General features: G+C 42.4%; 1 protein-coding gene across 1 annotated transcript in view; it reads left to right on the top strand.

Annotated features, from left to right (window-relative positions):
• eif4enif1 (eukaryotic translation initiation factor 4E nuclear import factor 1) overlaps positions 1–22650 on the top strand; it is a 33053-nt gene that overhangs the window by 5295 nt on the left and 5108 nt on the right. Inside the window, exons 10-16 of the mRNA XM_045223796.1 lie at positions 382–725; positions 1620–1700; positions 3466–3667; positions 3849–3955; positions 20050–20189; positions 20395–20476; positions 20755–20881. Of these exons, the coding sequence (XP_045079731.1) occupies positions 382–725; positions 1620–1700; positions 3466–3667; positions 3849–3955; positions 20050–20189; positions 20395–20476; positions 20755–20881 (1083 nt within the window). The remainder of the gene's footprint in view (positions 1–381; positions 726–1619; positions 1701–3465; positions 3668–3848; positions 3956–20049; positions 20190–20394; positions 20477–20754; positions 20882–22650) is intronic.

Below are 22650 nucleotides of genomic sequence, written 5' to 3'. Positions count from 1 at the left end.
TTCCACCATGTCAACTACACCAGCTGCAAGTCTACTACAAAATGTGTCTACGCAGGTCCCGTGTAGCTCAGTTGGTAGAGCATGGCGTTTGCAACGCCAGGGTTGTGGGTTCGATTCCCAGTATGAATTTTATTTTTAAAAAATGTATGCACTCACTAACTGTAAGTCGCTCTGGATAAGAGTGTCTGCTAAATGACTAAAATGTAAATGTTAAAATGGTTAGGTTCTGTGGCTAGTTCAACGTTTTAAAAGTGAGACTGGTAATTTGTTAGAGGGTGCCTGTCATATTTTCCCTCATAGTCTTGAGTGATGGTTCGTAGGTTTTGGTGCATTAGCATGATATGTGCATATTTACATTGCCCGTCTGTGTCTTGTCCCCAGCTCACTCGGGCATAGTTCTCTCTCTGGAGGAGGTAGAGGGGGGGCTGAAGGGGCTGAAAGTGGGCTCTGAGCTGCACCAACAGCAGCACCACCAGACGCCTCGAAAGGCCCAACAAAATCAGCAGCAGGGAGGCATCGTCGGCGGAGGCAGCACCAGCAGTGGCACGCCCTTCATGGCTGAGCACCTGGAGCAGGCTCTAACAGGCGGTGTAGGCCCCAGTGCAGGGCCCTCTTGTTCACGGGCCAGAGACCCTGACATGTCAGCCTTCAACAAGTTGGTTAGCAGCATGAAGGCAAGTGGAACTCTGCCCAGCCATCCCAAAGACAACCAAGTGAACAGCAATGTAAGTGTGCCGCTCTCGGCTAATGTGTTTAAAAAGCACTGACTGTCCTGTTGGCATGCTGCCGCTCAGGTCAAGCTGGATGTTTAAGCCCTAGCTGCTTCAGGTGACTTTGAGTCCGGTAAACTGACCCATGTATGTGTTGCTGTGAGTGTGGCCTTTTACATTCCATGTAAGTGCTACATGCAGGTTTTCAAAAGCAAATGATGCATGAAAAGCTAACATCCTAACCATTAAATCGAACCACCAAAGTCAGTACGTCTAGAAACGTGATGGACAAATTCGTATAGTAAAGTTCGAAGACTTCCTCTTTTGAAGGGTTGTTCTGGATTCACTTAAACTCACATGACAATCAAAGGATTGCATACAGATTTTCTTTACATTAACCCTTAACATTATCCTTCATATCAAATTAGACTGGATTATCATTGTCCTGTTACATTTGGGGTTTTGTGCCCTGGTGAATGTATGTCACTTAGGTCTATGGGCATGGAGGTATATCTACATTCAGGACTATTTCATTGCATCTGGCTGAGCCATATTATGCTCTTCCCTATCCCAATGGGCAAATGTTCAGATCTGACGATCAATTAATGTTGCTTTTTGGTTAATCTGTCAAGACCTATATGCTACAATGTTAGAATTGTCACGTCATTAAGAGGTTGTAATGTCATCCAATGGAATATTGTGATTGTTACATACAAGACATCAGTCATTTCTAGTATTTAGACATTTGACATTGTAAAAATGGGATGTCTAACACAAACTATTAACCAACGTTAATTGGTCTGATGCATAATATGTATGCAACTGAAAATGCCCAGTGGGATGGGTTTTAAAAGCATGTCCACTACCAAGACTGCTGTCTTATTGCACCTTCTTCCACCCCTTTTACAGCTCAATCAGCCTGCAAACCCTGCTGTAGTGCCCCTGCCTGAAGCCACAGTGCCTGCCCCACAGCACAAGAACATATTCCAGGTGTGGTTTGGGACTAGCTTGTGTGTGGGACTCAAGCTTTTAAGTAGTATTGATATTTTTTTCTTTTATTTGTGGCTATTTTTAATGTACACTGCTCAAAAAAATAAAGGGAACACTAAAATAACACATCCTAGATCTGAATGAATGAAATAATCTTATTAAATACTTTTTTCTTTACATAGTTGAATGTGCTGACAACAAAATCACACACAAATTATCAATGGAAATCAAATTTATCAACCCATGGAGGTCTGGATTTGGAGTCACCCTCAAAATTAAAGTGGAAAACCACACTACAGGATGATCCAACTTTGATGTAATGTCCTTAAAACAAGTCAAAATGAGGCTCAGTAGTGTGCGTGGCCTCCACCTGCCTGTATGACCTCCCTACAACGCCTGGGCATGCTCCTGATGAGGTGGCGGATGGTCTCCTGAGGGATCTCCTCCCAGACCTGGACTAAAGCATCCGCCAACTCCTGGACAGTCTGTGGTGTTGGTGGATGGAGCGAGACATGATGTGCTCAATTGGATTCAGGTCTGGGGAACGGGCGGGCCAGTCCATAGCATCAATGCCTTCCTTTTGCAGGAACTGCTGACACACTCCAGCCACATGAGGTCTAGCATTGTCTTGCATTAGGAGGAACCCAGGGCCAACCGCACCAGCATATGGTCTCACAAGGGGTCTGAGGATCTCATCTCGGTACCTAATGGCAGTCAGGAGGGCTGTGCGGCCCCCCCCAAAGAAATGCCACCCCACACCATGACTGACCCGCCACCAAACCGGTCATGCTGAAGGATGTTGCAGGCAGCAGAACGTTCTCCACGGCGTCTCCAGACTCTGTCACATGTGCTCAGTGTGAACCTGCTTTCATCTGTGAAGAGCACAGGGCGCCAGTGGCGAATTTGCCAATCTTGGTGTTCTCTGGCAAATGCCAAACGTCCTGCACGGTGTTGGGCTGTAAGCACAACCCCCACCTGTGGACGTCGGGCCCTCATACCACCCTCATGGAGTCGTTTGAGCAGACGCATGCACATTTGTGGCCTGCTGGAGGTCATTTTGCAGGGCTCTGGCAGTGCTCCTCCTGCTCCTCCTTGCACAAAGGCGGAGGTAGCAGTCCTGCTGCTGGGTTGTTGCCCTCCTACGGCCTCCTCCACGTCTCCTGATGTACTGGCCTGTCTCCTGGTAGCGCCTCCATGCTCTGGACACTACGCTGACAGACACAGCAAACCTTCTTGCCACAGCTCGCATTGATGTGCCATCCTGGATGAGGTGCACTACCTGAGCCACTTGTGTGGGTTGTAGACTCCGTCTCATGCTACCACTAGAGTGAAAGCACCGCCAGCATTCAAAAGTGACCAAAACATCAGCCAGGAAGCATAGGAACTGAGAAGTGGTCTGTGGTCACCACCTGCAAAACCAGTCCTTTATTCGGGGTGTCTTGCTAATTGCCTATAATTTCCACCTGTTGTCTATTCCATTTGCACAACAGCATGTGAAATTTATTGTCAATCAGTGTTGCTTCCTACGTGGACAGTTTGATTTCACAGAAGTGTGATTGACTTGGAGTTACATTGTGTTGTTTAAGTGTTCACTTTATTTTTTTGAGCAGTGTATTCATTTTTTTAATTGTTGAGTTTGATAGTAAGCTGTAGCATGAAAGGATGGCATTATTTTGTTTAGGAATAGGGGACTGTCCCTGATTAGTGCTGGTGTTATGTCGTCTGTGTTGGTCCTGTCTGAGCAGGGTGTGTGTAACTGTTACAGGAGCTTCTGGGTGCACAGGGACCTCCCCGTAGAGGCTCCCCTACTCTCCTCCATAGCCTGCTAGGCAGCCCCAACGCCCATCCACCCCCTGGCCCTGGTCCTCAACACAGCCTGCTACAGCACAGGGGGCCCTCACCTCCACTCTTCCCACAGAGGGCTCCCTCACCTGACTACTTCCATGGACGCATGCAACCTCCTGCCGGTAAACATTACACTAATGTGGAAGCAAAGACTAGGTCGTGTTCATTAGGGCACAATGAAAACAAATGTTTTTTATTGGAGAAGTTCATATAGGCTCTACCCCCCCTGCTTTTCTTCCATTTGGTGCCTAATGAATACAAGGTGTGTGATTGAGCGGCTGATTTTGTCTCGTGGTGTTTCAGGGTACCCTGTTGGTCCACAGCCCATGATGGGGGAGCAGTTCCCAGAGATGCATAGATCCTTCAGCCCTGGTCCTGGACATGGACCCACCCTACAACAGCAACAACAGGTCAGAGATACTCTTGTCTATCAAATTGCCCAATGATGGGTAGGGCCAGGATGATACTAGTATCTCGACACTTGTTTGTATCGTGGCAAGGAAACAAAACTGAAGTAACTTCTTTAGGAAAACAGCCCTAATATTGGAAACAAAAATTGTCATCCAGAGTCACCTTTTATTTTCAAAGCTATAGCACACTTTTACATACAGCAGGTTTTAAAGGACCAAAAGTCTGATTCGTGTTTTCCTTTTTGTCATGGGAAAACTAAGACAATACTGGTATCGTCCCGGCCCTAATTTTGGGACAGTAATGCTTTTCTGAATTAGGGCTGGGTGACAGAATTTGTTTTAGCGCGAAATTCAAAATGCCTGTATCACAAGAATCAAGGTTTTTATTTTTTTATGAACGTTTGGCCACTTGTTCTCACGTCTTGTTGGTCTTGTCTCCTTGTGTGTCCCTTGCCACTCACAACAACTAAGATGAAAGATTACTTCTTCCTGTCTGATAACAAGCAGTTTCAACTTGCTATTTTAGGTTTGGTCGAACAGAATCGGTCATATAGACATCGAAACAACACTGTAATATAGGAGAACTTAAACTTTCTAAATGATACCCTTTTTTTATGTCTCCACTCTCAAAACGGCGAGCAGACCCTACTAAAACGGGAGTATTAACAAATGTATTCTGGAAAATTAAAGCTCTGTTTCTAGGGATGTAACTGTTCACCGATACGCATCGGTCCCCGATTTTAAAATGTTTAAGATGGGACCGCATCAGTCCGGACTCCAAACTGATCCAAATGTAGCATGCATCGATCAGAAAATCGATTCAAACGTTACGAATCGCCGATTTCACAAGCATTTATTTTGCTCATATTACTTTCTACCTTCTGAAAATACCTAATATTTTAATCTGATAGTGGGGTGGTAGATGCCTATTCTCCCTTATGGCTCAAATTAGGTGCCCACAGTACATGCGCCACACACAGCTCAGACAGATCCTCCAGCTCATGAGCTCCATCAGAAGCAGATTTTTATTTAGAGTGGAAAATGAGTGTTTATGCAACAAATGTTAGTGTATCGAAACGAATCTCTTCGATTTGTTCTTGAATTGCACTGACTCATTTCAGACTAAAGTGTACCGTTCCTGCATCGTATCGGAGCCCTTGTATCTTGATCAGCCATATGGCTGGTGGGTGGAGCTATAGGAAGACTGGCTCATTGTAATGGCTGGAATGGAATAGTCAAACGTGGCTTCCATATGTTTGACACCGTTCCATGATTCCAGCCATTAGAATGAGCCCGTCCTCCTATAGCTCCTCCCACAAGCCTCCTTCTGCTCTAGATTCGTATCGAATAGTCTTAAAAGGGATGGATATATATATATATATATCAGTTTCTGACTCAAGCAGCATTGCGGTACCACGTAGCAGCATTTTGCCACATACTGTTACCTGCTAGCTGTAGTCTGTTTTTATAAATGTGCAATGAGTAGGGCTGGTTACTATTACTGGCAGTCATGAGTCAGAATTCTAGGTGACCATTGAGTCACAGTAATCTCCTCTTATGCACTCTGGACATGCGTTGGTAGTACACAACTCGCTAACGACCATCCGGTCGCTAATGGCCTGTTACTCGAGGCTGTATTGTCCCTCTGACATCAGTTGAAAATTGCATGAAACACTTATCAAAGCAGTATGTGCTTTTAAAACTCACCTCACTGTGATCAATTTGAACAAAGAAGTTAAACCGCAGGTTGAAACTGAGTGGGAAAACATGGTCGTTGTGGATGGTTCAAAGCCTAGCACAACGAAATGGACAGTGCTTTCTAACGTTGATTCATTCAAAACACCCATAAGCCTGGTAGAGTTTATGCATAGGCATATGAGCCCAAGCCCTCTAAAAAAAACCTGAATTAAAATGATTGTGCATTATACAATACATAGCCTGCCGCATATTAAACTGATTTAAGATGTCTTTGGTACATTCGTCTAGCATATACTCAAATTAAACAAATTAGAGTAGTCTCCTTTTTGAGATTATTATTATTATAATAATACATACTGGATGGACTGCTTACCTTATGCTACGCTCCAAACATTCTATTCATGAGTCTGGGAGAGAACGTATAGGCCTAGGCGATGCTGTTGGTTCATTCAACTGGTAGAGCACGGCGCTTGTAACGCCAAGGTAGTGGGTTCGATCCCCGGGACCACCCATACACAAAAATGTATGCACGCATGACTGTAAGTCGCTTTGGATAAAAGCGTCTGCTAAATGGCATATTATATTATTATTATTATATTGATTGTGCCTACAATTATAGTGAATTTATACTTTCATAATTAATAGGCTGACACATTACCTTTTTGCTACAGAATATCTCACCACCTTGCGTTTCCATCTCTTTCCTTCCTCCAGCGGGCAGAGAGCGGGCCTGTCAACAGTTTAATGAAATGTTTCGTTGTGAAAACATGTTACTATCGATGTCCGAACAGATTTCACTAGATTTCCCAAATTAAGCACTGGGTAAATGCAGGAACAGGGTTGGTGAGCCAATGGCATACAGAGTTTGAGCGGAATATCACCTGTAGCACAGAGAGACGCTGCATGCTCCTCAAACATTGGTTGACGCTGTGGAGTGAAATAATGGGAGTAGCCTGAAAAACGAACCAGCGGGAAAGCGGCCTATTGGAGTGCATATGGATGACATGCCTCTTTCCCCTGCCCCTGTTCCTTCCCATTTGATTATGGGCCGTTCTAAACTAATTTTACATATTAGTAAAGACAAGATTTACATTTAGAATGGTGGAAATATGATTACTTGATGAGAACAGCTGTGCAGCCTTGGGCAAAGAACAGAGCACAAGCTTTTTTTTTGTTGCTACTTTCTCATATAGTCTCATGCAGCCCATATGTTTTGATTTCTAAGACATTCTAAGGATTGTATCATTCACAACTAAAGTTCCCAAATAAATCTAGCATAGAGGACATGTTTCAAATTATCATTTTTACGCTCAACCTAGCCACTTCATATGCACACTCGCTCCGGAATGGGAAAAATATCCTTACTATAAAATAATGGCATGGGACTTATAAGCATATCTTGTCTGCTAAAAATGAACAAGCCTATGGCAGATGATATGCAGTAAGCCAACTCATATTCTGTTCTTCTGAAATTAATGTTCTTCAGATCTTTCTTTAGACCTGCCTAAAATAAATAATGGATTTGTGACTGTATATTAAATTGATTTATTCAACTATATCTTGATATTCCAAAGGCGCGCATCAGCGGCTTGTATGCAGGAGGCCTGGAGATGCTAAAAGTGTTTATGTTAATTAACGGTCAATTACGTGAGAACGGCAGGCTTTTGCATGACCGCCACAGCCCTAGCAATGAGCATAAAAATATGCCTTTGTATAAGGAATTGGTAACTCATTCTCATTCTGAGAAATAAGCATCTTATCCAGGTAGGCTACTAGATTTCAATATCTAAAAGTGGACAGGCTAGCATGCTGTGCAGTTGGAGACGTACAGGACAGTGTGTTAATAACATTTAAACTGTACTACCTAGGAATGTTAATGGTTAGTCGCTGAAATGGTGCATTTGGAAAGTATACAGATCCCTTGACTTTTTCTCCATTTTATGTTACAGCCTTATTCTAAAAGTTATTTTTTTTAATCAATCTACACACTATCCCATAATGACAAAGCGAAAAAACAGTTTATTTGACGTTTTAGCATATTTATTTAAAAAAAACATTTACATAAGTATTCAGACCCTTTGCAATGAGACTCGAAATTGAGCTCCGGTGCGTCCTGTTTTCATTGATCATCCTTGATGTATCTACAACTTGATTGGAGTCAATCTGTGGTAAATTCAATTGATTGGACATGATTTGGAAAGGCACACACCTGTCTATAAAAGGTCCCACAGTTGACAGTAAATGTCAGAGCAAAAACCAAGCCATGAGGTCGAAGGAATTGTCCATAGAGCTCCGAGACATGATTGTGTCGAGGCACAGATCTGGGGAAGGGTACCAAAACATTTCTGCAGCATTGAAGGTCCCCAAGAACACAGTGGCCTCCATTCTTAAATGGAAGACGTTTGGAACCACCAGGACTCTTCCTAGAGCTGGCCGCCCAGCCAAACTGAGCAATCTGGGGAGAAGGGCCTTGGTCAGGGAGGTGACTAAGAACCCGATGGTCACTCTGACAGAGCTCCAGAGTTCCTCTGTAGAGATGGGAGAACCTTCCAGAAGGACAACCATCTCTGCAGCACTCCACCAATCAGGACTTTATGGTAGTGGCTAGATGGAAGCCACTCCTCAGTAAAAGGCACATGACCGCCTGCTTGGAGTTTGCCAAAAGGCACCTAAAGACTCTGACCATGAGAAACCAGATTCTCTGGTCTGATGAAACCAAGATTGAACTCTTTGGCCTGAATGCAAAGCGTAATGTCTGGAGGAAACCTGTCACCATCCCTACGGTGAAGCAAGGTGGTGGCAGCATCATGCTGTGGTGATGTTTTTCAGCGGCATGGACTGGGAGACTAGTCAGGATCGAGGGAAAGATGAACAGAGCAAAGTACAGAGATCCTTGATGAAAACCTGCTCCGGACCTCAGACTGGGGCGAAGGTTCACCTTCCAACAGGACAACGACTCTAAGCACACAGCCAAGACAACGCAGGAGTGGCTTCGGGACAAGTCTCTGAATGTCCTTGAGTGGCCCAGCCAGAGCCCGGACTTGAACCCGATCGAACATCACTGGAGAGACCTGAAAATAGCTGTGCAGCAACACTCCCCATCCAACCTGACAGAGCTTATGAGGATCTGCAGAGAAGAATGGGAGAAACTCCCGAAATACAGGTGTGCCAAGCTTGTAGCGTCATACCCAAGAAGAATTGAGGCTGTAATGGCTGCCTGTGAGTTTCTCTGGCATCAAGTAATTCCGTATGCAAGAAGATACTTAAACCCTTACATGGAGAGTTGATTGAAAGTATTTAATATTGCGGTACTGGGTTCACATAGCAAACGGCACGTGGGTGGCCATTGGTATCTGAACTCCCTGAACAAAGGAAATCTCTCCCCTTATATACTTGTTTGCAAGCTAATTCTATCCAACAGTTGCCAACCATTATTGAGTGTCACTCCTCACCAGAATAGGATCACCCTATATGGTATTGTGTTGCACCCTAGTCACAATATTCCATCACATACTCCTAAGACTATCTTGGCCCGCATACCTTCTGGCACCCACCATCCTCCAAATCCTTATGCAGCTCACAATATTTCAAAATTAACTAATCCTGTATAAAAGACGTAATATCAATCCCCCCCCATTTTCTTTCTTTTTCTGTTGTAAGTAAAATTCAACAGATCTAACATTACTTAATCCAAACATACAAATGAATTCCTAACCTCATGACATCATCCCAGAAAATACATTGATTCATGACAATTTCTAAGTTACATCTCTAACTGTAATCACTAATCCCACCCTGTATTTCTCTATTTCCCATAGCTTTAGTTAAATTCCCAAAACCTTCCTATTCTGATGGCAAGTATGTACCACATGCATTTCCCCCTATAATCGCATACGTTCCTCTGTTATCTACTGTAATAGCATCCAATGCTATCAATTGCATATTGTCCAATGTGACATTTCAGACCCAATTGCTTGAAAACCCATGACTGTTAATAGGTACCATGTTCAACCCTGATTCTGTTCTCATAATATGACTGAGGAGATGCAAAGGATAACTCTGGTTTCAGTCACTGATAAATCAGTACAGCCTTGGATTAGTTAGGATTGAGGAATGCAACCCAAGGTCAGATCAGATAAAAATAACAAACATTCCTATGTCACACACACACACACACCAAACCCCATGATAGGACCCAATTAAGTTCTTGCCTAGCAACAGAGATACAGTTGAAGTCGGAAGTTTACATACACCTTAGCCAAATACATTTAAACTCTGTTTTTCACAATTCCTGACATTTAATCCTAGTAAAAATGCACTGTCTTAGGTCAGTTAGGATCACCACTTTATTTTAAGAATGTGAAATGTCAGAATAATAGTAGAAATTTTATTTCAGCTTTTATTTATTTCATCACATTCCCAGTGGGTCAGAAGTTTACATGCACTCAATTAGTATTTGGTAGCATTGCCTTTAAATTGTTTAACTTGGGTCAAACGTTTCGTGTAGCCTTCCATAAGCTTCCCACAATAAGTTGGGTGAATTTTGGCCCATTCCTCCTGACGGAGCTGGTGTAACTGAGTCAGGTTTATAGGACTCCTTGCTCGCACACGCTTTTTCAGTTCTGCCCACAAATGTTCTATAGGATTGAGTTCAGGGCTTTGTGATGGCCACTCCAATACCTTGACTTTGTTGTCCTTAAGCCATTTTGGCACACCTTTGGAAGTATGCTTGGGGTCATTGACCATTTGGAAGACCCATTTGCGACCAAGCTTTAACTTCCTGACTGATGTTGGTTGCTTCAATATATCCACATAATTTTCCTTCCTCATGATGCCATCTATTTTGTGAAGTGCACCAGTCCCTCCTGCAGCAAAGCACCCCCACAGCATGATGCTGGCACCCCCGTTCTTCACGGTTGAAATGGTGTTTTTCGGCTTGCAAACGTACCCCTTTTTCCTCCAAACATAACGATGGTCATTATGGCCAAACAGTTCTATTTTTGTTTCATCAGATCAGAGGACATTTCTCCAAAAAGTACGATCTTTGTCCCCATGTGCAGTTGCAAACCGTAGTCTGGCTTTTTTAATTGTGGTTTCGTAGCAGTGGCTTCTTCCTTGCTGAGCGGCCTTTCAGGTTATGTCAATATAGGACTCGTTTTACTGTGGATATAGATACTTTTGTACCCGTTTCCTCCAGCATCTTCACAAAGTCCTTTTGCTGTTTGTTCTGGGATTGATTTGCACTTTTCGCACCAAAGTACGTTCATCTCTAGGAGACAGAACACGTCTCCTTCCTGAGCGGTATGACGGTTGCATGGTCCCATGGTGTTTATACTTGCGTACTATTGTTTGTACAGATGAACATGGTACCTTCAGGCAGAGGTGGGACAAAGTCATTGTTATGCAAGTCACAAGTAAGTCTCAAGTCTTTGCCCTCGAGTCCCGAGTCAAGTCGAGTCAAAGATGAGGCAAGTCCCAAGTCGAGTCAAAAGTCAAAGCCATCAAGTCTCAAGTCGAGTCCAAAGTCCTACATTTTAGTTTCGAGTCATTTCAAGTCCTCTTAGCAAGCCTTTGCAAGTCATTACAAGTCCTCGTAGCAAGTCTTCTCGAGTCATAAGGCGCAAGTCCAAGTCAAGTCACGAGTCATTGATGTTAAAGTCCAAGTCGAGTTGCAAGTCTTTGTACATTTTGTCGAGTCGAGTCTGAAGTCATCAAATTCATGACTCGAGTCTGACTCGAGTCCAAGTCACATGACTCGAGTCCACACCTCTGCCTTCAGGCATTTGGAAATTTCTCCCAAGGATGAACCAGACCCATGATGTCAAGCAAAGAGGCACTGAGTTTGAAGGTAGGCCTTGAAATATATCCACAGGTACACCTCCAATTGACTCAAATGATGTCAATTAGCCTATCAGAAGCTTCTAAAGCATGACATCATTTTCTAGTATAAATATCCATAATTATATTATGACCGTCCTCATCCTGAGAATAACTACAGATCATTATCTCAATGCATTCTTAGTACTATTAATTTAGCAGTGTATATACCTCCTACATCAACCTCATACCTAAATTACCAAATTTAGATAAATCCAAATTTATTATTGACACAGCTAACAACCCCTTCCTTCCCCGGCACTCAGTCTTCTGGCATCTCTTCATTATGTGCTTCATAGTTAAAAATGGATTGCCCATGGCAATGTCCCAACTTCAATGTCTCATCCGAGTCACCACCATCTCTACACCCCATTCTGTATTGTCCATTTTCCAATCAGTATACCAACAACATGAGAAATGTTGTATTTGAACAGATCTCTCTCCATTCTCACTCCTTGTGGACTCCTGTCCCACTCCCAAGAAAAAAGGCATGAGAGAAAAGCATTTGATAGCTTAGATTGGCTGCTGTACACCGGTTGCAGGTAGAAGTGGTGCTGTACAGGAACGTCTTCAACGCCTCTGATGCTCATCTTCAGCCGGTTTAGAGTTTTTATTTTCTAGGCCGTATTATCCCTGCTATGCAACAAGACACCATCTCTATTTACTTCAAGAGAAGATGGAACAAGTTTAGTTGAGTTCATTTCTAATCCAAGAATTCCATATAAGCATTGACTCTATGACATTGTTTTACCAATTATTCTTAATACCAATGTCTACTACTAATAATACTAATATAGTCCCCTTATCACCCTATCAACTACACTGCAGATTCACAGGATCGGGAAGTTAGACAACAGTTGGTGCGATTATTCGCAAATGGAAGAAACACAAAATAACTGTCAATCTCCCTCGGCCAGGGGCTCCATGCAAGATCTCACCTCGTGGAGTTGCAATGATCATGAGAACGGTGAGGAATCAGCCCAGAACTACACGGGAGGATCTTGTCAATGATCTCAAGGCAGCTGGGACCATAGTCACCAAGAAAACAATTGGTAACGCACTACGCCGCGAAGGACTGAAATCCTGCAGCGCCCGCAAGGTCCCCCTGCTCAAGAAAGCACATATACAGGCCCGTATGAAGTGTGCCAATGAACATCTGAATGATTCAGAGGAGAACTGGGTGAAAGTGTTGTGGTCAGATGAGACCAAAATTGAGCTGTTTGGCATCAACTCAACTCGCCGTGTTTGGAGGAGGAGGAATGCTGCCTATGACCCCAAGAACACCATCCCCACCGTCAAACATGGAGGTGGAAACATTATTATGCTTTGGGGACAACTTCACTGCATCAAAGGGACGATGGACGGGGCCATGTACTGTCAAATCTTGGGTGAGAACCTCCTTCCCTCAGCCAGAGCATTGAAAATGGGTCGTGGATGTGTATTCCAGCATGACAATGACCCAAAACACACAGCCAAGGCAACAAAGGAGTTGCTCAAGAAGAGGCACATTGAGGTCCTGGAGTGGCCTAGCCAGTCTCCAGACCTTAATCCCATAGAACATCTGTGGAGGGAGCTGAAGGTTCGAGTTGCCAAACGTCAGGCTCGAAACCTTAATGATTTGGAGAAGATCTGCAAAGAGGAGTGGGACAAAATCCCTCCTGAGATGTGTGCAAACCTGGTGGCCAACTACAAGAAACGTCTGACCTCTGTGATTGCCAACAAGGGTTTTGCCACCAAGTACTAACTCATGTTTTGCAGAGGGATCAAATACTTATTTCCCTCATTTAAAATGAAAATCAATTTATAACATTTTTGACATGCGTTTTTCTGGATTTTTTTGTTGTTATTCTGTCTCTCACTGTTCAAATAAACCTACCATTAAAATTATAGACTGATCATGTCTTTGTCAGTGGGCAAACGTACAAAATCAGCAGGGGATCAAGTCCTTTTTCCCCCTCACTGTATATCCCACTGTCATACCACTTCGTGATATACTATGATGGACATTGATGTACGGAACCACAAGATAACGTCATATCAAAGCTTATTATCCAAATGTATATCAAATTATCATACATTTCTATAACTTATTATGCACACTTCAGATTAAAATTACTTTCTGCTCGTTGTTCCATTCAATTACTTAACTACGTTAGCTGACTTTTTCTCCTTATTCATTATATTTCCAGGCCATCGTGCACTCATTAAATCGCATGCTTTATACGCTTCTTTCTTATTACGAAATCCCATTTCATGTTGCTTACGGCGATAGCGTGAAAATATCATTGACAATATCTGTAACTTATCCCTTTTTTAAAAATACCTTCTTGAGGATACTCATTTGTCTATGCTGATAAATCACTGATATATGGTTCCACATAGAAAAACCCTAATGTACTTAACATCCATTCGCGCATTGTCTGATTTTCAATACTTTTAAGAGACTTGTTTTAAATGCGGATTTGTCTGTAATAATTAAGTAATTTCCTTTCGCTGTCTTCGAGGTAAAGGAAGCTCTGATTTGATTCTTAATGTTGACTGTCTTGCCAGATACCGGTCTACTAAGTTGGCTATCCATTGCTTTTATTAGTTCATGCAATATTAGTAATCAAATACTTGAATCAAATCCCCAACTTGATCTTTATTAAAATGTTGTTTGCTTATTTTGTCATTGGTGTCATGATTCAACATGATTAATTGGATCTGCTCTGATTCTTTATGAAGTATGAGTTATTGTTCTCTCTCCTGACCATTTTGAGTAATTCACAAAGGACTCTAACCTTTACAAAACTAACATTTTATGATGATTCTTACACACCAAGGGACTCAAACCTCACAACTCTATCTTTATAATCATCTTTTTGAGGACTTGAACCTCTTAACAACTTTGTTTTTTCCCATTTAAAGGACTCACCTCAACTCTCTTTATAATGTCATACACATTGAAAGACCCTACACCCAATCTTGTTAAACCCACTCGCCTTCTCCTCTGTTTTTTTACTCATTACTCTGAACAAACCCTGTTTAGAATCATAGCACCATGTCATTGTCTAATTTGATATTTCTCACTGACCACCTTCCGGAGACACTTGAAACCCTACCTCTTTATGGAATACCTGGGATAGTATAAAAGGATTCCTTCTACCCCCACCCCCCACCCCACAAAAAAAAAAAAAAAAAAAAAAAATTATATATATTTAAAGATAATAAGAAGAATAAAAAATAATAAAAATACATAACAGTAAAAAATGTAAACATAAAATACTAAATATATATAAAACAAATGAATTATAAATGTACTCAAATTAAGAATTAGAAAAATATATGAAAAAAATAATTGTAAAGTGGTTGTCCCACTGGCTTTCATAAGGTGAATGCACCAATTTGTAAGTCGCTCTGGATGAGAGCGTCTGCTAAATGACGTAAATGTAAATCTGTTTACGTAATTGAATACAACTCATCTATTCCCCTCAAAAAAAATTTGAATTTTAAATGTTCGATACAGCTCCGCTTTTAATCTGTTATGAGTTTCTCTGGCATAAAGTAATTCAGAATGCAAGAAGATACTTAAACCCTTACATGGAGAGTTGATTCAAAGTATTTAATATTGCGGTACCGGGTTCACATAGCAAAGGGCACGTGGATGGCCCATTGCTATCTGAACTCCCTGAACAAAGGAAATCTCTCACCTTTTATATACTTGTTTGCAAGCTAATTCTATCCAACTGTTGCCAACCATTGAGTGTCACTCCTCACCAGAATAGGATCACCCTATACAGTATCGTGTTGCACCCTAGTCAGGATATTCCATCACGTACTCCTCCTAAGATTAGCACCAGTGGCCCCCCAGCTATCTTGGGCCGCATACCTTCTGGCACCCACCAGTGACAGAAATAAATACATGGAATGTCCTCAATCTCCAAATCCTAATGCAGCTCACAATATTTAAAACATTAACTAATCCTGTATAAAATGCATAATATCACTGCCAAAGGTGGTTCAACAAAGTACTGAGTAAAGTGTGTGAATACTTATGTAATTGTGATTTTATATTTATTGTACATTTTTAAATGTGCAAAAATGTCTAAGCCTCTTTTTGCTTTGTCATTATGGGGTATTCTGTGTAGATTGACTGAGAAAAAAACAATCAATTTTAAAATACGGCTGTAACAAAGTGGAAAAAGTCAAGGGGTCTGAATACTAATTTGCCTACTTTTGTGGAATTAAATTGGCACGAATGTATTTTCTTTAGTCGTCATGCATCTTTATTTATCGCACAGCATACAGAGCCTAGTTTGAGGAGCGGAATAGCCTACTACCTGTCAGACAGCGCGAGAGTAGCTCCTCGAAGTCTGTAGGCTACTGGTGTGAAACCTGCTTTTGTAAGCCCAGTCATTGCTCAACAAATAACACGCAATTTAATTTAGAGTTGTTAACTTTGGTGGCCACGATTTTAAAAGGCGCTATTTTTATTTCTCAATCTCAACTCATAATTAAAGCGCGCCTCCCATTCGGGTGTATAGGGTATAGCCTGCCTACCGTTGACTATCAGCATGTCACCCACCACTTTATTGTGAGCTTGAGGCAGTATAATTGTTTGAAACCTGAATGTTTTACTTTACTTATTGAGGCATATCTTACCTTGCTTCAAAGTAGCCTTGCGAAAATCCATCCATAGAAACGTGGAGGCAATTATGCCATTAACCAGCATTCCTCTCCTGTTCTATTGGTTTTTATATCAACTTTCTTTCCTTGTCCAGAAGCCAAAGGCACAATCCTAGTCATATTAGCAACCCATTGTAGTTGTTGCTATTAGATTTCTAACAGATTTTAATCTCACAGCTGCTCGCATTAGGTTTAGGACAGTCTTTTTTGCGAATTACATTTTGACTAATGTTTTGAAAATGACTTAGCTGCTTCATTACAGGAGTTGCATGTTCAATAATAGGTTATAGGCTTTTGAACTGTAAGACGATAGGCTTGCTATTGTTGCATGTTTCCATTAAGCTCTTAATGAAAAATGTCTGGTCCTTGTATGCTTGCACAGTATCCGCAGAAGAGGCAAAGCGAGAGGTTTCACTCTCGCCAACATCTGTCCAAAATAAGCCCAATACGTTTCTATGGGCTGACTCCTGTTAGTTCTTTGTGCATGCCAGTCAAGTTCTTCCACACTGATCTCGACAAACGATTTCAGTATTAACCCATCTTTTTGCATGGGGGCATTGTCATGCTGAAAGAGGTCCCGTGTAACTCAGTTGGTAGAGCATGGCATTTGCAACGGCAGGGTTGTGGGTTCGTTTCCCACGGGGAACCAGTATGAAAAAAATAAATAAAATGAACTCACTCTGGATAAGAGCGTCTGCTAAATGACTAAAACGTAAAATGAAAGGGCCTTTCCCAAACTGTTGCCACAAAGTTGGAAGCACAGAATTGTCTAGAATGTCATTATATGCTGTAGTGTTAGATTTCCCTTCCCTGGAACAAATGGGCCTAGCCCAAACCACGAAAAACTGCCCCAGACCATTATTCGTCCTCCACCAGACTTTACAGTTGGCACTGCATTGGGGCAGGTAGCGTTCTCCTGGCATCCGCCAAACCCAGATGTCTGTCGGACTGCCAGATGGTGAAGTGTGATTCATCACTCCCAGAGAATGCGTTTCCACTGCTCCAGAGTCCAATGACGGCAAGCTTTACACCACTCCAGCCGACGCTTGGCTTTGCGTATGGTGATCTTAGACTTGTGTGCGGCTGTTTGGCCATAGAAACCCATTTCATGAAGCTCCAGACTAACAGTTATTGTGCTGAAGTTGCTTCCAGATGCAGTTTGGCACTGTATTGAGTGTTGCAACCGAGGACAGACAGTTTTTAAGCGCTATGCTCTTCAGAACACGGCGGTCCTGTTCTGTGAGCTTGTGTGGCCTACCACTTCACAGCTGAGCCGTTGTTGTTCCTAGATGTTTCCACTTCACAATAACAGCACTTACAGTTGACTGGGGCAGCTCTAGCAGGGCAGAAATTTGACGAACTGACTAGTTGGAAAGGTGGCATCCTATGACGCTGCCACGTTGAAAGTCGCTGAGCTCTTCAGTAAGGCCATTCTACTGCCAATGTTTGTCTATGGATATTGCATGGCTGTGTGCTCGATTTTATACACCCGTCAGCAACTAGTGTGGCTGAAATAGCCGAATCCACTAATTTGAAGGGGTGTCCACACACTTGTGTGTGTAGATAGATATTAGTTCAAGTCGGAAGTTTTCATACACTTAGGTTGGAGTCATTAACTTGTTTTTCAACCACTCCACAAATTTCTTTTAACATATACTTTTGGCAAGTCGGTTAGGACATCTACTTTGTGCATGACACAAGTAGTCTTTCCAACAATTTTTTACAGACAGATTATTTCACTTATAATTCACTGTATCACAATTCCAGTGGGTCAGAAGTTTACATACACTAAGTTGACTGCCTTTAAACAGCTTGGAAAATTCCAGAAAATGTCATGGCTTTAGAAGCTTCTGATAGGCTAATTGACATAATTCGAGTCAATTGGAGGTGTACCTGTGGATGTATTTCAAGGCCTACCTTCAAACTCAGTGCCTCTTTGCTTGACATCATGGGAAAATCAAAAGAAATCAGCCAAGACCTCAGGGGAAAAAATGGTAGACCTCCACAAGTCTGGTTCATCCTTGGGAGCAATTTCCAAACGCCTGAAGGTACCACGTTCATCTGTACAAACAATAGTACGCAAGTATAAACACCATTGGACCATGCAGCTGTCATACCGCTCAGGAAGGAGATGCGTTCTGTCTCCTAGAGATTAACGTACTTTGGTGTGAAAAGTGCAAATCAATCCCAGAACAACAGCAAAGGACCTTGTGAAGATGCTGGAGGAAACAGGGACAAAAGTATCTATATCCACAGTAAAACGAGTCCTATATCGACATAACCTATAAGGCCGCTCAGCTTGGAAGAAGCCATTGCTCCAAAACTGCCATAAAAAAGCCAGACTACGGTTTGCAACTGCACATGGGGACAAAGATTGTACTTTTTGGAGAAATGTCCTCTGGTCTGATGAAACAAAAATAGAACTGTTTGTCCATAATGACCATCGTTATGTTTGGAGGAAAAAGGTGGCAGCTTGCAAGCCGAAGAACACCATCCCAACTGTGAAGAACGGGGGTGGCAGCATCATGCTGTGGGGGTGCTTTGCTGCAGGAGGGACTGGTGCACTTCACAAAATAGATGGCATCATGAGGAAGGAAAATTATGTGGATATATTGAAGCAACATCTCAAGACATCAGTCAGGAAGTTAAAGCTTGGTCGCAAATGGGTCTTCCAAATGGTCAATAACCCCAAGCATACTTCCAAAGTTGTGGCAAAATGGCTTAAGGACAACAAAGTCATGGTATTGGAGTGGCCATCACAAAGCCCTGACCTCAATCCTATAGAACATTTGTGGGCAGAACTGAAAAAGATGGTGCGAGCAAGGAGTCCTACAAACCTGACTCAGTTACACCAGCTCTGTCAGGAGGAATGGGCCAAAATTCACCCAACTTATTGTGGGAAGCTTATGGAAGGCTACCTGAAACGTTTGACCCAAGTTAAACAATTTAAAGGCAATGCTACCAAATACTAATTGAGTGTATGTAGACTTCTGACCCACTGGGAATGTGATGAAAGAAATAAAAGCTGAAATATATCATTCTCTACTATTATTCTGACATTTCACATTCTTAATATAAAGTGGTGATCCTAACTGACCTAAGACAGGGAATTTTTACTAGGATTAAATGTCATTGGATAACTGAGTTTTAAAGGTGTATGTAAACTTCCGACTTCAAGTGTATGTGTGTGTATATATATGTGTGTATAATAACTATTGAAGTAAACTTGGATTTACATGTGTGGTTCTCCTACTACGACTCGGGAAAACATGCAGTTTATGAGGCTACAGATTTAAATGTTATGATGAACTTCACAAGGTGGTGAAAGTGCACAGTGAGTTTGATGCTCCTTTCCAGTAAGTATCGAGGGTCTTATTCTGGTGACATGATTGATCCTTGGCTGCCGTTTGACAAATTCTTGCTCTTATCCATAATCATCTCATGTAGGCTAGCCTACTCACACTGTATCTGCCAGCTGTTGGCTAGAGCACACATGCCAAGACCAGTGGGCACATTTGCTATTTAACGTGACAGTTTTTGTGAGACAACTATTGGTAGAGTTGAAAATGTGATGGAAACATATTGAACTTTAGATTTTTATTCTGTACATGAAAATGTACGTGGAAAGTACCTTTTATGGGCACTACGTCAGTTTGGTGGAAACACCACTGGTGGGGAAATTTTTTATTTTTTTCACACAGATTTTAGAGTATTCACGTAAATCTGTCGCAAATTGGATGGAAACCTAGCTATTGTCTTGGTAATCTAACAATTACGGCATGCTAACTGCAACCTTTTGAGATGAGTGTAAGGAAAAACTGGTGGTAGATTAATGCTTTCTTCTCTGGCTCCAGATGAGGGTACTGTCTATGGCTGAAGACCAGCCTGACCTGGAGGCTCTGATCATCCAGCAGGACCTTGCTCTCCATCCCCACCACGCCTTCCAGACAAGTTACAACAAAATGCCTCAGAACAAGGCCTACCAACACCACAGGTGACTTTCACTTGTAGCTTTTAAGCAGGGATTGAACTATACAATGACTTGGGGGTGCCCAACATTCAACTTTTGCAATTATTGGGGGACATTGCGATTTCTAGTCTTATGGGAGGCCCTTGATTTGTTATAGGGGTTTCTATCCCTCCTGTAATTCCAACCTTGGTTTCAAGTATCAATTGTGTGTACTGCGTGTGTTCTCCAGACAACCCAGGATGAACCGATCCCCTGGTCCAGGCCCTCATCCTGCAGGCAGAAACTCCCCTGGCAACACTGTCACCAGCATGGTACGTTGAAAGGTTGTCTGGGTCGTATTCTAATGAATGTGACCCTGTTCAATCCCTCCACAGAGTCAAACAACATAGTGGTTTCAGGAAATAAGTGCTTATTTGTTGAACTGCCTGTTCAACTCTTCCCCTCCTATGCACAGTAGATTAAAAAATATATAATTTGATGCATTGTAACCACAATTTTCTACCAACTGTCTGGTTTGTTACATGTTACCTTTTTAATGCCCTCCTATAACTCAAAGTAATTTAACTACTGGTGCTTGTCTGTTGTACAGCTGTCGCCATCTTTCGTGCCCACATCTGTGATCCGTAAGATGTACGAGACAAAAGAGAAGAGTCGAGATGAGCCAGGTGGTCGTCCAGACAGCAAGGAGGGTCACTCCCAAGGACACTCTCAAGAGGGTATGTTCAAACTGCTGTTTCTTGTATATATGTATTTAAAATGTTTTGTCAATTTAGCTTTGCATGTCATTAAAAGGGTTATCTTTTGTGCCTGCAACTCGGTGCAACAATTTCGACCTGTTTAAGGTTTTTAGAAACATCCGTTTAAGGGAATACTTTAGTTCCCCTAATCGTGATATTTCAACTGAACATGTAGGTTGCTCACCTGCACATACTCTGACTCCTTTTAGAAGTAAGAGTTATTTTGTACCTCCAGCCAATCGCAATCACTCTATTGAGACCATATTGCAGACTCGTTGAAAAAGATGTTGGTAATCTCCTTAAGAACAAACAGGAGTACAGTGAGGGGAAAAAAGTATTTGATCCCCTGCTGATTTTGAGTTTGCCCACTGACGAAGAAATGATCAGTCTATAATTTTAATGGTAGGTTTATTTCAACAGTGAGAGACAGAATAACAACATCAAAAACATGTCCAAAATGTTATAAATTGATTTGCATTTTAATGAGGGAAATAAGTATTTGACCCCTCTACAAAACATGACTTAGTACTTGGTGGCAAAACCCTTGTTGGCAATCAGAGGTCAGACGTTTCTTGTAGTTGGCCAACAGGTTTGCACACATCTCAGGAGGGATTTTGTCCCACTCCTCTTTGCAGATCTTCTCCAAGTCATTAAGGTTTTGAGGCTGACGTTTGGCAACTCTAACCTTCAGCTCCCTCCACAGATTTTCTATGGGATTAAGGTCTGGAGACTGGCTAGGCCACTCCAGGACCTTAATGTGCTTCTTCTTGAGCCACTCTTTTGTTGCCTTGGCCGTGTGTTTTGGGTCATTGTCATGCTGGAATACCCATCCACGACCCATTTTCAACGCCCTGGCTGAGGGAAGGAGGTTCTCACCCAAGATTTGACGGTACATGGCCCCGTCCATCGTCCCTTTGATGCGGTGAAGTTGTCCTGTCCCCTAAGCAGAAAAACACCACCAAAGCATAATGTTTCCACCTCCATGTTTGACGGTGGGGATGGTGTTCTTGGGGTCATAGGCAGCATTCCTCCTCCTCCAAACACGGCGAGTTGAGTTGATGCCAAAGAGCTCAATTTTGGTCTCCTCTGACCACAACACTTTCACCCAGTTCTCCTCTGAATCATTCAGATGTTCATTGGCAAACTTCAGACGTGCATATATATGTGCTTTCTTGAGCAGGGGGACCTTGCGGGCGCTGCAGGATTTCAGTCCTTCACGGCGTAGTGTGTTACCAATTGTTTTCTTGGTGACTATGGTCCCAGTTGCCTTGATCATTGACAAGATCCTCCCGTGTAGTTCTGGGCTGATTCCTCACCGTTCTCATGATCATTGCAACTCCACGAGGTGAGATCTTGTATGGAGCCCCAGGCCGAGGGAGATTGACAGTTATTTTGTTTCTTCCATTTGCGAATAATCGCACCAACTGTTGTCACCTTCTAACCAAGCTGCTTGGCGAAGGTCTTGTAGCCCATTCCAGCCTTGTGTAGGTCTACAATCTTGTCCCTGACATCCTTGGAGAGCTCTTTGGTCTTGGCCATGGTGGAGAGTTTGGAGTCTGATTGCTTCTGTGGACAGGTGTCTTTTATACAGGTAACAAGCTGAGATTAGGAGCACTCCCTTTAAGAGTGTGCTCCTAATCTCAGCTCGTTACCTGTATAAAAGACACCTGGGAGCCAGAAATCTTTCTGATTGAGAGGGGGTCAAATACTTATTTCCCTCATTAAAATGCAAATCAATGTATAACATT

The sequence above is a fragment of the Coregonus clupeaformis genome, chromosome 12 (assembly GCF_020615455.1).
Source record: "Coregonus clupeaformis isolate EN_2021a chromosome 12, ASM2061545v1, whole genome shotgun sequence".
Lineage (NCBI taxonomy): Eukaryota > Metazoa > Chordata > Actinopteri > Salmoniformes > Salmonidae > Coregonus > Coregonus clupeaformis.
The sequence above is the reverse complement of the archived record's forward strand: the minus strand, read 5'-3'. Positions and strand labels throughout refer to the sequence as shown.